The sequence below is a fragment of the Hyalella azteca genome, unplaced genomic scaffold, assembly GCF_000764305.2.
Source record: "Hyalella azteca isolate HAZT.00-mixed unplaced genomic scaffold, Hazt_2.0.2 contig13683, whole genome shotgun sequence".
Classification (NCBI taxonomy): Eukaryota; Metazoa; Arthropoda; class Malacostraca; order Amphipoda; family Hyalellidae; genus Hyalella; species Hyalella azteca.
In genome coordinates, this window is record NW_025943596.1 from 1 (window position 1) to 15,728 (window position 15,728).

The 15,728-nt window shown below is 40.2% G+C and overlaps 1 protein-coding gene across 4 annotated transcripts in view; it reads left to right on the top strand.

Moving 5' to 3' along the window:
- Nucleotides 1-4,835: 4,835 nt before the first annotated feature.
- LOC108678756 (WW domain-containing oxidoreductase) overlaps nucleotides 4,836-15,728 on the top strand; it is a gene marked incomplete at its 5' end in the record, with an annotated part of 15,491 nt that continues 4,598 nt past the window's right edge. For 2 of the 4 annotated variants that reach the window (XM_047883777.1, XM_047883778.1), the window contains 8 exon segments: nucleotides 4,836-4,900; nucleotides 5,248-5,417; nucleotides 6,376-6,439; nucleotides 6,602-6,797; nucleotides 7,066-7,248; nucleotides 7,580-7,722; nucleotides 9,727-9,808; nucleotides 9,877-9,916. In XM_047883777.1, the coding sequence (XP_047739733.1) occupies nucleotides 4,836-4,900; nucleotides 5,248-5,417; nucleotides 6,376-6,439; nucleotides 6,602-6,797; nucleotides 7,066-7,248; nucleotides 7,580-7,722; nucleotides 9,727-9,808; nucleotides 9,877-9,916 (943 nt within the window). 4 annotated transcript variants of the gene reach the window in all.

Here is a 15,728-nt window from a genome sequence, read left to right on the forward strand (position 1 = left end):
ACTGCTCTCATTTTTAACTGCTCTCATTTATAACTGTTCTCATTTATAACTGCTCTCATTTTTAACTGCTCTCATTTATAACTGCTCTCATTTATCTGCTCTCATTTATAACTGCTCTCATTTATAACTGCTCTCATTAAATAACTGCTCTCATTTATAACTGCTCTCATTTATAACTTCTCTCATTTATAACTTCTCTCATTTATTACTGTTGTTATCATAACTTCTCTCATTTATAACTGCTCTCATTTATAACTGCTCTCATTTAGTACTGTTGTTATTATAACTGCTCTCATTTATAACTTCTCTCATTTAGTACTGTTGTCATTATCACTGCTCTCATTCATAACTTTATTATAATCTCCACTGATGAATAGAATTGTTCTGAGTTCACATTTACTCACTTGTTAGGTTCGCCAGCCTGCAGGACACCGAGGATGTGACTGAGCGCTTTCTGTCCCCCCTCAGAAGTGAACGCTTCTCTCCAATACTTGCTTATAACAACGCCAAGCTCTGNATTTCCGACTAATCTGGTGTTTACCCAAATAAAGAAATTCATGTCCAAGCGGTACCATGAGGTTGCTCCCGAGCGCGACAATAGGGATGTTGTTTATTGCTCTCTTCCATATTTCGGCCCTGCATCCGAAACTATGTCAAGAGAGCTAAAACTGTTATTTTCTAAGTATTTGGCAAATGTTAATCTTCGTGTCATATTGGTCAACCATTTTAAAATCAGTTCTTTTTTTAGGTACAAAGATACTCTCCCTCTGCATATGCGAGCGTCCCTAGTTTATAAATATAGTTGTGCACGATGTGCATCTGCGTACGTCGGGATGACGTCTCGCAATCTTTATTCTAGGGTCGCAGAACATAGGGGCAGGAGTTGTAGAACTGGTAACTTACTGTCACGCCCACCTCATTTGGCTTTGCGGGTTCACGCCGAGCAGTGCGATGTTCCAGTTTCTGACAGCGACTTCAAAGTTTTAGCTTCCAGTTCCGGTGTTTCTGATTTGCGCATTTTAGAATCATTGTATATTTTTAAACAGAGTCCTAGTTTGAATTTAGCTTTTAGCTCTTACCCGCTTGAAATTGTAAATAGGTAGGTTTTGCAGCTTAGTATTTTCGTTATATTCTTGACTGTACTAATCACTGATTTATCTGTGTTCTAGAATTTTTAATGAACAGCATTCCTATGGTCACGTTCGGGAACAACCTGAGAATATTGCTTAGACAAAAATTTCTTAATTTGAGCATATACCAATTGCGACGGAAACCCATTAAGTGAAAACGTACTGCGTAAAAATTCAAATTCAGAGTGCATAGTATGGAAAGTTGAGCAGATACGAAAGCTTCTGTTTATTAACGTTCGAATACCATTTAATTTGAAACGAAATGAACAAAAGCTGAAGAAGCTGGTGCATAAACCGGTAAACGTTGATTTTCGGTAAACAGAGGTCTGAAAACGGCCATTTGATTTTGTGTCATTGCAATCAAGAAAAGATAGACTATTGTTTGATTCTAGCTCCATGGTAAACTTGATGGACTTGTGCTGGAGATTAAGATAATCAAAAAAGAGGCCTACATGAGAGGGATGCTTGAAAATCAAAAAAGTGTCATCAACATACCGGTTATAGAATAGAGGCTTAAAATCAAGAGGACAATTGGCCAGCCATGTAGCCTCGTGAAAACACATAAAAATGTTTGCAAAAGTAGGGCCGAGAGGAAGACCCATGCCCAAACCATCAATTTGTCTAAAAAATTTGCCAGCAAATACAAAAACTGAGTTTAAAACAGATAATTCAAGAAGAGATTTAAAACAGTTGCGGTTCAAACCCATGACACAGTCATTGACACTTTTAAACAAAGAACTTAGGCAGATATCGATAGTTTCATGGAGGGGTATATTGGTAAACAAATTTTCTACATCAAAAGAAGCCATAGTCAAGTCCTGAACATTAGAGAAATTTTTCAAGCGATCCACAAACATGTAAGTGTTGTCTACCATATACTGATTGGTGGTGAGACAGTTCAAAACAGGAACTAAAAATTTAGCAAGTTTGAAGCTCGGAGTATTGTAAGCAGCAAAGATTGGGCGGAATTGAAATTTTAATGCAAAATCTGGCTTATGAATTTTGGGCAAGCCATACAAAATACCAGGGGAAGAGCCAGATGCATAAAGTTTGAAGTAATTTTCAGATGAAAGTGCAGCAGAATCTTTATTTTGTCCTCAATCTTCAAAATTGTTTTAGCAATTGGATCCATAATTTCGATAAATTTGGAAGGGTCTGTAATGAGAGTAGAAAGGCTACTGTTGTAACGATTACGGTCAACTAATACAACGCCCTTGCCCTTATCTGGCTTACAAATGATTAGGTCCTTATTTCTGGCCAAGTCCTTCACAGATGGGTGTCACAGGGTTGGAAAACTGATGAGAAAATTTTATAAGATTTAAAGCCGTAAAAATGACGGCTTTAAATCTTATAAAATTTTCTGGTAACGACTTAACAAGTAACAACTAACATGTTGACACAAGTAACAGGCTGAAGTTGACAACATTACACCGAAATCTTTCGTACAGTTTTATTCTGTAATTTATATTATGTATGAATCATGCTGGTTTTCAAATAATATTTAAAAACTATTAAGTAAAATCTAAAGGCTTTATCTATAAATGTAGCAGTAGCGCTGTAGCGGCAAAACCTTGTATCGCTACTTAAATATGTAGCGGGTGCTACCGCTACAATTGCTTAAATGTAGCGCTGCTACCGCTACTGAAAATGTAGTGGCTGCTAGTAGTGGCCGCTACATGTAGCACTACTGCCCACCTCTGATAATTCCTCTATTAACGATTTTCTTACTTCTTTGCCTTTTGGAGTTCATGAGCTAAAATTACAATGAAACGATAGTAATTTAGTTCCATTACCTATATAGGTAATCTATAATCATTCTATAATTAGTCAAATGATTCTATCATTATTTTGAAGAAAGTAACTTGTAAAATGAATGACATGAACAAAAAATGATTTAAGACAAGCAAGCAGGAGAATTTGCTAAAATTTAACTGCATAATTTATATTCCAACTCGAAATTTTACTCCAAATAATTTGTAAACCTTATAAGGGACTGATTTGAGTGATGCTAAAATTTGTTTGCTAGTGCTATTAAAATATTGACCAGTAATCTTTTAAATCAAGTCTTCAAGACCTGTACCATATAGGTATTCCTAATTAGTAATATTTACAAATAATTAAAAGAAAATCTTTTTAACTTGACTAAGGAAATTCATTATAAATTTAAATTTATTCATGTACTGCAACTGCAATGACAAGATCTGACATCAGCTGCAAATTCTTCATCTTTCTGTGGCTTGAGCTGAGGTTGTAAAAGCAGTACCATAGTAGTATATGTAAATATGCTAGATTTTTTGTTGCATTGCTGAGAGCTCCAGTGTCAGGTCCTTTAAGGATTTCATCAAGTCTGGAACACAACCATTGGCATATCACTCAGGGGGAGAAACTAGTGCAGCTCTCCAAACTATTCACTGGACATGTCTATACATTATGAACCTCACTTTTCTCATAAATTATATTTTTTATACTATTTTCCCATGTTGGGGAAATCCTAAGAAATTTTAAGAAGTTCCCTTGATCATTTCTTTTATTAGACATAAATTGTGGAGTACTGTATATCTGCACATGTCAGGCATGGCAATATTTAGGTCACTGTTATCTGTTACTGATGAAATGGGCTGAGTTTCATTTGCTCCCTGTGATTTTATTCCATTAATGAATTGTGTACCAAAATTTTTGAAACAATGTATTTTAACCAAATTCTCAAGTTTGTTTGTAACCAATGGAAGAAATTACTCGGTGTTTTGAGGACTTGTTGATCATGAGGAGTTTGAATTCGAGATATAATATGTAAATAATCTAATCAGCAACATTCCAGTTCTCAATCAATCAAATAGGTCATACTGCATTTTTCATTTTGAGCTTATGTGTGCAGTATAGATATACCAATGTGATTCTTGCTACATTGATTTCTGTGTTCTACTTTTTAATGCAAAATTCAGAAGATTTCAATTGTGTTAATTCACATCTGTTGAAGTTATGTACAGTGGGGGGAAATAAATATTCATACACTTGAAAAATTGTATTTTAATGTATGTAAGTACACAAACTTAACAGGAAAAGTGATTTAAATTATGTATAGAGATGCATAGTATTCAAAAATACTATCAAAAGAAATTAAATCTCAATGCAACAAAAAACAATGCAACATGTTAACTTCTTCGGGTGAAAAAAGTATTTGTACAAAACAATAAATCCGCATTATTTTAATTTAATACTTGGTTGAATACCCTTTATTCAGCTCAACAGATACCAGTCTATTTCTAATGTTGAGCTGAATAAAGGGTATTCAACCAAGTATTAAATTAAAATAATGCGGATTTATTGTTTTGTACGAATACTTTTTTCACCTGAAAAGTGAACATGTTGCATTGTTTTTTGTTGCATTGAGATTTAATTTCTTTTGATAGTATTTTTGAATACTATGCGTCTCTACACATAATTTAAATCACTTTTCCTGTTATGTTTGTGTACTTACATACATTAAAATACGATTTTTCAAGTGTACGAATATTTATTTCCCCCCACTGTATTCTCCCAATCAATTGATAATGATTGATGTTAATTACAGGGAATTTTCTGTTAGTAATTTTCCCACAAAAGTGAGTATTGCAGTATTAAAAGAAGAATATCTACCAATTATATTCATCCATATTTAGGCTTAACTTACATCCATGCTCACACGTGTGAAAATCGGTTTTTCAGTCATGGCTTGAAAGCAACACAGTGGAATCATCCCAGGACAGGCAAGACCAAAGTCGTGTCTGGAGGTAATTATGACATGTTTTCTGCATGCTCCTGAGATGGTATATTATATTTTTGTGATGAACTCATACTCAATATTGAATAAGAGAGTCAAATATCTCTATTATTATTCATTGTATTCTTTATTTATCTGAATATGGTACTATTTTGTTACCACAGCTGTTGACTGTCTTGTAAATCCTTGTTAATGTTAAATGTTTTGTTTCCTCAAAATTACCGTATGTGTTTCTCTTATAATCTAAATCTATGAACATAGTTGATAATTTGAACATTATAGTATGGTACCTATATATGTGTTTTCTAAATGAAATTCTGGCTTTATTATTTAAAATTTTCATTGTGTGAAATTCAGTTTTGCCCCTGGGCTGGGAGAAAATTGTGGAAAATGGTGGTGTAAAATTCATCCACAAGGACTCCCAGAGAAGCACCTACGTGGACCCCAGGCTTGCCTTCGCCACTGAAGAAACTTCCGGCCTGCACAATCTCAGGCAGCGCTATGATGCCTCCTCCACTGGCTTGCAGGTAACTCAGTGGCAGCACTGCGTCCTCCACTGGCTTGCAGGTAATTCAGTGACAGCACTGCCTGCTCCACTGGCTTGCAGGTAACTCAGTGACAGCACTGCCTCCTCCACTGGCTTGCAGGTAACTCAGTGACAGCACTGCCTCCTCCACTGGCTTGCAGGTAACTCAGTGACAGCACTGCCTCCTCCACTGGCTTGCAGGTAACTCAGTGACAGCACTGACTGCTTTTGATAAACTTGAACACTGTTACAGCACTTCTTCCACTGCCTTTAAGATAACCGCAAAATTGTGATAGGTAGGTAGCCGTCCTTTCACTGCCTTTGAGATAACCTGATTACTGACAGCACATCTTCTACTGCCTTTGTTGTTTAATATATAACCATATGTAATATATTGATAGGTAGGTAGCCGTCCTTTCACTGCCTTTGAGATAACCTGATTACTGACAGCACATCTTCTACTGCCTTTGAGATAACCTGAGCACTGTGACTGAAGTTTCACCTCATTTGCATTTTTATTTTAGTTTTGTATTGTATCAAAGGTAAATGATAAAATTGATCAGCTAGAAGTATTAAGATCACTTGATTGCTCAAATCGCAAATTTATCAAAAAAATAAAAGCAAGGCAAAGATTTTGTGGCTGTTTTCTTTGCTTTTAAATTCTTGATCAAATTGATTTTGTCAGAGGGTTCAAATTTCAAAACTAACATTTGCTACGTTCATGACGCTTCAATGTTGAACTAAAGAGATGTTTAAAAAACTATCAGCAGACTAGAAGAAAACTTTAAGATTTAAGGATGTTTTGAAAATGCATTAAGTAATTGAATTAATTTTGATGAGCAAAGCCTTCATGTTTTTCAGAGAAATTTGATTAATAGTTTAGATTATTACTGTTGGTTGTATAATATTTTATTTGTGTGAAGAAGTCTTTACTAAACTTATCTTTTATTTTGATGTAGATACTTCATGGCCAGAACTTGAGTGGACTAAAGGCTATAGTTACTGGGGCAAACTGTGGTATAGGTGAGTTAATTCTTCTCAGTCTCTTATTGCATTGAACTATGAGTACCGTATATACTGTAACAATGAAGTGATAACTTGAGCACTTGAAAAGATTTGTATTTTGTCCTAAATATTAGCCAAGTGTAAGGCTCTTGCAAGCTGATAAAAGCCTCAACTTTTCAGGCTTTGAAACTGCACGCAGTCTGGCATTTCATGGCTGCCAAGTGATCCTTGCTTGCCGTCATCTGAAGAAAGCCAACGATGCCATAAAAAATATCTTGAAGCAGAGGCCATTTGCTGCTTGCCATGCCATGGAACTTGACTTGAGTTCTCTGCAGTCAGTGAAGGATTTTGTAACAGAATATATGAAGGCCCACAGGTTGTTTGTTTAATCCAACTCTTGACCTATATTTTTTGTGTGAATATATCTGGGCTTGTGATTTAATTGATTTCTATATGTTGGCTTTTTCTTCTTCTATATCGCTATTAATTTTTACCTTTGGTATTCACACTGATTATTTCTGTGTTTGTTTTCATTAGTTATGTATAAGACCATGCTATGATGGTCTCTTGAATCCATTTGTGTAAGAATAGCTGACCATTATATTATTGCCCATTATTATATTACCAGCCATTGTCTTTTTTAGATCTGTGAACATATTAATACTTAATGCTGGCACGTTTGGCGGCGGGCATCAGCTGACCAAAGATGGCATTGAAGAGACGTTCCAAGTGAACCATCTGAGCCACTTCTACTTGTGCCAGCTGCTGCTGCCGACCCTGCGTCGCGACCAGGCCAGGGTGGTGTGGCTGGCAGCTGAGAGTCACAGGTGAGCAACTCAGCCATGCTGGACTATGCTGCACTTTAGCCGTCATTTTGATGATTTTACACTCAAGCTTTGGGAAATTTTGGCTCTTTGGTGGTTCAATAATTGCTGGCAAATGAAATAAAAATTTCAAACCAACTGTATAGACTCTGCTATAACTGCTCTTGTTTGTAACTGCTCTCATTTATAACTGCTCTAATTTATAACTGCTCTCATTTATACCTGCTCTCATTTATAACTGCTCTCATTTTTAACTGCTCTCATTTATTACTGCTCTCATTTATAACTGTTCTCATTTTTAACTGCTCTCATTTATAACTGCTCTCATTTATAGGTTCGCCAGCCTGCAGGACACCGAGGATGTGACTGAGCGCTTTCTGTCCCCCCTCAGAAGTGAACGCTTCTCTCCAATACTTGCTTATAACAACGCCAAGCTCTGCAATATTCTCGCCGCATTTGAAATACATCGCAACTTTGGTGGGTGAACAGACATGCATGTTACAGGCCAGCATTGCACAATAATATCATCACTTATATATTCCTTGCTCAACCCACTTGGATTTTACAAAGAACCTTTGGGTTTTATTTGAAGAAAAAACTGGTGAAATGGCTATTTTTACTTTTTACTTTTTTCATCTATTCCTAGCTTCAGTTTCCTTCTCATTAATGTTGATCATTAAAATTTGATGCTGGAGAGTATTACCCTCTATTATTACATTTGCAATAAATTTTGTTCTAATACTTGCCAAATTTGTATACAGTGCATCATTAACTTCATGTATCACAATTCAAAAAAACAGTACCGGTAAAACATTTCTGTCAGAGACTATAGATATATGAAAAAATTTTATTGAATCAACTAACGCAGTTCTTTGCTGTTTTCTTGTTTCTCAAAAAAATCATATATGGTAATGCAAGCCTCTAAAAAGCAATTTTCAGTTTTTTTCCTTATAGCTTTGGAAAAATTGGAACTCCTTGTTTGACTTTGTGCTTTGAAATTTGTACCAAATCTTGAGGCTTCTACAATATTGTACATACATGTGCAAAAATTAACAGGATAGTATTGTTAGTTTGTTAAAGCTACATGATGCAAAATTTAATTTAAAAGAATCAACATGTTCTTCAATAAAAACCTAATGTACTAGAATACACCCATTACAAAAAATTCTCTCTCATTATGTTTTTACAAATTTTACACAGAGTATTTTTTTCTTCCTCCATTACCAGCGTTTCTTTTTTAAGTATTATAAGGTTTGAGTTTATTTAGGAAGCCTAAATATCAACTGGTTACATGGCAAAACTGACCAGAGTTTATCGACTTTGCTCCACTCATTCCACACTTGACTGTAGGTGTTTAGCAATGAGTAATTTTCATATAAATTTTTTATGGACTTTGGAGTTGGTTAACAGAAGAAATAAAATCTAACATGAAGATATAGTCTTAAGAAGCATAGTGTATGTAAATATCACAAAAAAATTTTTCCTGAGGACTAATGTGGTGCTTTTTCTATTTTACATTAAGAAACTACAGTTTGTAAATGAAATTAACACCCAAGTCGTAAGCTACAATTTTGGTAGGCCTAATATAACATAGTTGAAAAGAAAAACTCTGTGAGGTTTATTTCTTTTGCAGTCATGTGACAAAAATTTGCTAAAAAAAGGACTGATTAAGTATTTAGAAAAATTGCATAAATCACAAATTGAATTTGATATGAAGGAAATATCTGATAGTAATTTTTTTTATTTCATGACTTTTTGATAACTTATGAATGACTACTGAGCAATTTATGGGACCAAGTAATATTTCTGAAACTTTGTAATGGCTGAGTATTTTCTAGGACTCTAATCAATGGGGGTTAAGTGTGACAGTAGGCGCATGTTGGGGTTTAGTCTCCGTGAAGACTATACTGGCTGGAACCGTAACTACGCTGTGGCTTAAAGTCAGTGATAAAGTCGTTGCGGAACTGGTATGACTTGCGGTGTTTGTAGCGCGGTCTGCGGCTTACTAGCTCTGAAGCTAAGTGTAGCTGTGAATGTTTGTGCTTAGCAATGGCTACAAGGCTAGTTTGTGGCCAATGGATGCAACCCGGTAAGCGCTTCCTTGTTTGTAGCTTAGTCAAGTTTTTCTTCATCGTCTTCTGTTATAATGCTCTCATTACTCGAGGTCGAGCTCTTCGGGAGATGCATGTCCATCAGTCAAATGTGTATTTAAGAGGCTTGTTAATTCATAAGACATATTTCCTTAGATTTCCTCATTCAATTATTTTCTTAAATCTATGTTTCATTTAATGTTACTACCTCCTTCAGTTAATTGTTGGTTGTTTTCTTGGCGAGCGTATACTTTTCATTGCCGTGCCTAACCCATTTATGAGCTCTTGAGCCCACTAAGTCCATTTATGAGCCCCCAAAGCCCATATATGAGCCGCCAAAGCCCGTATCTGAGCCGCCAAAGCCCCATGTATGGCCATGTCTGTGTCGCAGGCTGCCACGGCGTGCGCAGCTACGCTGTCCACCCCGGCAACCTGGTGAGCAGCGGCCTGACGCGGCACTCGTGGCTCTACTGGTGCCTCCACGCGCTGCTGCGTCCCTGGACCAAATCCCTGGTGAGTCAAGTCTCTCGTGGCTCTACTGGTGCCTCCACGCGCTGCTGCGTCCCTGGACCAAATCCCTGGTGAGTCAAGCCACCCTGGCTACTGGGGGACGCTCTGAGCACAATACGTGAACGTAAGTATTTACGCTCCATTTTCTTGTCTATGATTGGTGGATTTTGCTTGCAAGGCTGTCAATGATTGGCTGATGAACTTACGATCTCTTAACTTTTTTGAAAGTATGTGCCCTGAGCACCAAGTTCACCCAGCCATTGTGTTGTATACAAACCCTTCCGAGCTGTGGCTGTTTAACATGTCTGAACAATCGCAGTTGAGAACAAAATTATTCATGATTTGATCGCTGCAGCATTTGGAATTGAGTACCTACTTGGACGCCGTGATACTGTCAAGAAATTCAAGTAATCCACAGATTATGGCGTATGTTGATCAAGCTGTCATGTAAAGAAAATTAATTGAACTGCAGGAATAATTCTGAGTCGATATAAAATTCCAGCGCTACTAGAGCGTCATTCTTCAGCCTTGACTCGCCGCTGAAGTGACAACACGTCACGTACATCGTAACGGCTGTACACTTGATGTGTGTGCAGCAGCATCGTAACTGCTGTACACTTGATGTGTGTGCAGCAGCATCGTAACTGCTGTACACTTGATGTGTGTGCAGCACCATCGTAACGGCTGTACACTTGATGTGTGTGCAGCAGCATCGTAACGGCTGTACACTTGATGTGTGTGCAGCAGCATCGTAACGGCTGTACACTTGATGTGTGTGCAGCATGTCTCTTATACACATCTTGTATGTAAGTACACAAATTTAACAGGAAAAGTGATTTAAATTATGTATAGAGACGCATAGTATTCAAAAATACTATCAAAAGAAATTAAATCTCAATGCAACAAAAAACAATGCAACATGTTCACTTTTCAGGTGAAAAAAGTATTCGTACAAAACAATAAATCCGCATTATTTTAATTTAATACTTGGTTGAATACCNCAATAAATTAATATCCATCTTTATTTCCTAATCTATACATGAATTTATCGGTTTGGAACAACTTTTTGAACTCCTCAATTCAACTGACTAAACAGTATATTGAGTGCATTATTTATTCAGCTAGTAGTCATTCTGGACAGTTCTAATATATTTTACCTTGATTTTAGGATTATTATGTAATTCACGGCTATTCAATATACCACTTCATAACTGTTTTTATGGTAGAGCGTGTGCGGTTATGGTAGCTCTCATGCTAAGCTGTACCTGCAGGCGCTGCTGAAGGCGATGGCAGGCGCTGGTGTGACGCCCAGCACGGCGCTCTGCAACATGATCATCAAGAAGCGCTGCCGTCGCGGTCAATACGACCTCGCTAAAGTCAGTCCCATTATCGTTATTTGTTTTGTGCTCTTAGCTTATTTGTGACCTTATGATGAGCTCGGGACTTCCTAGTCCCCGGTCACGCTGATGCGCCGCCTTCGTCGTCCTCCGTCTCCGAGTCAACGCTAGGCAGGTCACCCCGCCCTCGGGTCCCGGATGTAACGTTGGACGTGTTCCGTCTATTTGCCCTCCTTTGGGCCAGCTGATGCAAGATGCTGTTGCTTGTCACTTGCTGAGGGTAGTTTCCCAGTACTGGACAATCCGGGATCTTTCTCAACCACTTGTCCAGTCGTCTCTTGAATGTTGTAAGGGTATACTCCCCTCCTCTCAGCGCTTTTGGCTGGGCATTAAAGAGCCTCGGTCCTACAAATGACAGTGATCCCTCACGGAGAGTCTGTACTCTGGCCGTGGCTCGGTTATTAAATGGGGGAACCTCGCACAGTCTTCCCCCTGTCTCTTATACACATCTAGATGTGTATAAGAGACAGGCACTGATATATTCACGGTATATCTTGGCAATCTCGGTTAGTCAGGTTACTAAGTCTAGCCAAGTCGTCAAGACGTCCTTTAATGTGGCTCATGTTTTAGTTTGCTGACGCCCTCGGTCTCCTGGAGGAGGAGATGCCTAGCAAGAAGGTTCGTCCCATCCCCTACCACTACAGGCTCCTCATCGGCGCCGCAGCCAAACTCGGACTCGCTGATAAAGCTTTCGATCTTTTCTCTCAGGTTAGTCTTGCTTTGAGTTTCATACTTGGGTTTATTATCGATTTATGGCTCCTGTTGTAAGGAATCCTGAAATTTCTCTGGTCGTCACAGCCGACATCCAGCCATTATTATCTCCAATGTTAACACGTGTTATCTTGGCCCTGTTATCTTTCCCCGTTATCTTGGCCCCGTTATCCTAAGTCATATTGTTTGTGCAGCTCGTGCGTCGCGGCCACACCCCCAAGCCGCTGCTGTACTCCTACCTCTTCATCGCGTGCGCCAACGACGCGCACCCCACGCGCCACGCGCCGCGCATCATGCGCCTCAGGGAACAGATGCGCCTGCGCGGCGTCATCCCGTCGCACATGAACTACCACGCCATGCTCATAGGCACGTGAACACGTGCTCGTAGGCACGTGAACACGTGCTCGTAGGCACGTGAACACGTGCTCGTAGGCACGTGAACACGTGCTCGTAGGNCGGGCGGTGCAGTGGAGACGTTATAACTGTCGTGGTGTTGCAGCGTTCGGGCGGTGCGGTGGAGACGTTATAACTGTCGTGGTGTTGCAGCGTTCGGGCGGTGCAGTGGAGACGTTATAACTGTCGTGGTGTTGCAGCGTTCGGGCGGTGCAGTGGAGACGTTATAACTGTCGTGGTGTTGCAGCGTTCGGGCGGTGCGGTGGAGACGTTATAACTGTCGTGGTGTTGCAGCGTTCGGGCGGTGCAGTGGAGACGTTATAACTGTCGTGGTGTTGCAGCGTTCGGGCGGTGCAGTGGAGACGTTATAACTGTCGTGGTGTTGCAGCGTTCGGGCGGTGCGGTGGAGACGTTATAACTGTCGTGGTGTTGCAGCGTTCGGGCGGTGCAGTGGAGACGTTATAACTGTCGTGGTGTTGCAGCGTTCGGGCGGTGCAGTGGAGACGTTATAACTGTCGTGGTGTTGCAGCGTTCGGGCGGTGCGGTGGAGACGTTATAACTGTCGTGGTGTTGCAGCGTTCGGGCGGTGCAGTGGAGACGTTATAACTGTCGTGGTGTTGCAGCGTTCGGGCGGTGCAGTGGAGACGTTATAACTGTCGTGGTGTTGCAGCGTTCGGGCGGTGCGGTGGAGACGTTATAACTGTCGTGGTGTTGCAGCGTTCGGGCGGTGCAGTGGAGACGTTATAACTGTCGTGGTGTTGCAGCGTTCGGGCGGTGCAGTGGAGACGTTATAACTGTCGTGGTGTTGCAGCGTTCGGGCGGTGCGGTGGAGACGTTATAACTGTCGTGGTGTTGCAGCGTTCGGGCGGTGTGGTGCGGTGGAGACAGCGTTCGAGGTGTTCGATGAGCTGCAGGCGGGCGGCGCCTACACCGCCTCGACGCGTTCCTTCAACTGCCTCCTGAACGCCTGCGTCTCGGACCGCGAGGCAGGCTTCCGACACGCCCTTCTCGTGAGTGCCTCAGTTAAGTTACATGATGAAACAACTTAAGTTTATGCGTCATCATCCATACCTTCAGTAGCTTCACCCACGCCACCTTCTTTGACGCCATAGTAGTGAGTTATATAAGTGCCTCAAGCATGTCATGAGTCAGTCGTAGCCAAACCACATAATCGTCCACGCAGATTAAGACAGCTCCAACACTTGCATGCAAACTTGCGAACATGTCGCTGTAGCTACCATTTCTATTCCTGTATTACTACTTCACCGAGCCTGACTTTGAATGGTTACTAGAGTAGAGTTGCCACTCTTTAAATATATTTGACCTTGCTGACAACAGTTGAAGAATAAACGAACCCTAATTAACTTAAATACTTCATTTAATTAAAACTGGTGCCGGTTGTCACTGAAAATCGTGTCCAAACCTCCGTCAGGTGATGGCTTGGCATTCCAGTTCTAAGTTGCTGCCGACATTCACGAATTATTTACATGCCCTTATACGTCGCTCGTGCCAGTGGTGCGCTGTACAGTTCTACTTACCCGAGCCAATGGTGTGCTCTACAGTTAAAGTCACTCAAGCGGATTCACTCCTTGCCTTGAGTCGATGCAGCAGTTGCTCAGTTGTGTCTCACACGAACAATATTCTACAGAGTCAAGGGAAAATCAATTGAGTTTGATGTTCCCTGTTGTTGCAGTTGTGGCAGAAGATGCGTGCGGCGAGGATCAGGCCTGACATCTACACATTGAACCTCCTGCTGCGCTGCGTCGTTGACTGCAAATCTGGCAACCCAGATTTGCTCCTAAAACTTTTCCAGGAAATGTCCGGCAAGTCCGGCAAAACTGAAAACTGCTTCACGCTTGATGATGTTAAAAGACGCTCATCTGAGAAGGTAGTGGGAAAAGTTTATCATGTTACTGCTGAGTCCAGACATAAATTTGAGGAAGTGGATTTGATAGAGCGGAAGCAGAATAAGAAACTTTCGAAGCAAAAAGCTGGGAAATATTTCCTAAGTGATTTATCATCTCCCTGTGAAGTGGAACTTCATGCAAGTTTAAGTGACCGTGAAAAGTCTTGTATGGCAGCCGACATGGTAACGTCTGCATCAGAAACTACTTGGGACCGCGAGTCAAATTCTGCCTTGTACGTCTCGAGGGGGAAAGTTGACCCCAAAATTCAAGCATGCCGTAAAGCAGACCAAGTGGATATAAATAATAAAGAAAATTGCGTTGACGCAGCGATGGGAACAACGGCAGACGGTGGCCTCGTTGACGCTCTGCTGCGCTGCGATGAACCTCCTCAGAGGTGAGCTGTAGTTCTCCGTCTTGTGCTCGGGGAGAACACGACATCATCATTCCAGCCTTGAATTTCACTTAAAATAACCGGGGGATGAAAAGAACGTTGGATAAAATTTGAAAGATAAATGTTTTGAAATTATGAGGATCTGTTCGAGTTACCGTTTGTTGGGAAACTGAATCTGTTTCTCCGAAGGAATTGACACGATCGCTAGTATAATTTCAGTATAATTCCAAGTTATTTTGTGCAACGAAATGATTTTTTATACTATTTTAGTTCTCCTGCTCTTCGCACAACGATAAAGCGGATGAATTTGATTAGCATCGAAATTGAGATTAGGTTTAACGGGTGGGGCATTCGAGTGTCGCTTCATTGGTGTCTTTTGGTGGTTTTATTTTGGATCTCAATCTCAAAGCGGCTTTCATTGACCGAGTTACTTATGTTTAACATTGTGTCAACCTTTTCACCAGCGATTTCGCGATCACTAAGATTTAGTGATTTTATTATTACCGTACGGTACCTCGTGTGTATGAAGTATTCAGGAGGCAGGTACTGATCTGAAGTGAACAAGAGGGAAAAGTTATATGAGCATCCCTGGTCTATATAGGTTCCAATCTTACGAGGAGCGTGATGTGCATGTCATGATGTCCTCGTTGCTGTTATGCACCAGGCAGTATTTTTATTAATAATAATTTTTTGGATTATAATTATATTATAATTTGGATTAATAATAATTTTTTGGAATACCGTTTGTATACATTGTTATGTTATGGATAAAAAAAATAAAGTATTTGGTGACCGCGGCCATCACGCGGCAGACGATCCAAGTGGACCTCCGCCATAGGCAATAATGGTGTAGCCACAACACTCCATGGAGTGTTGCAGTGTTACAGACATAGACAATAATGGTGTAGCCACAACAGGCTATGGAGTGTTACAGTGTTACAGCCACAGGCAATAATGGTGTAGCCACAACACTCCATGGAGTGTTGCAGTGTTACAGCCATAGGCAATAATGGTGTAGCCACAACACTCCATGGAGTGTTACAGTGTTACAGCCATAGGCAATAATGGTGTAGCCACAACACTC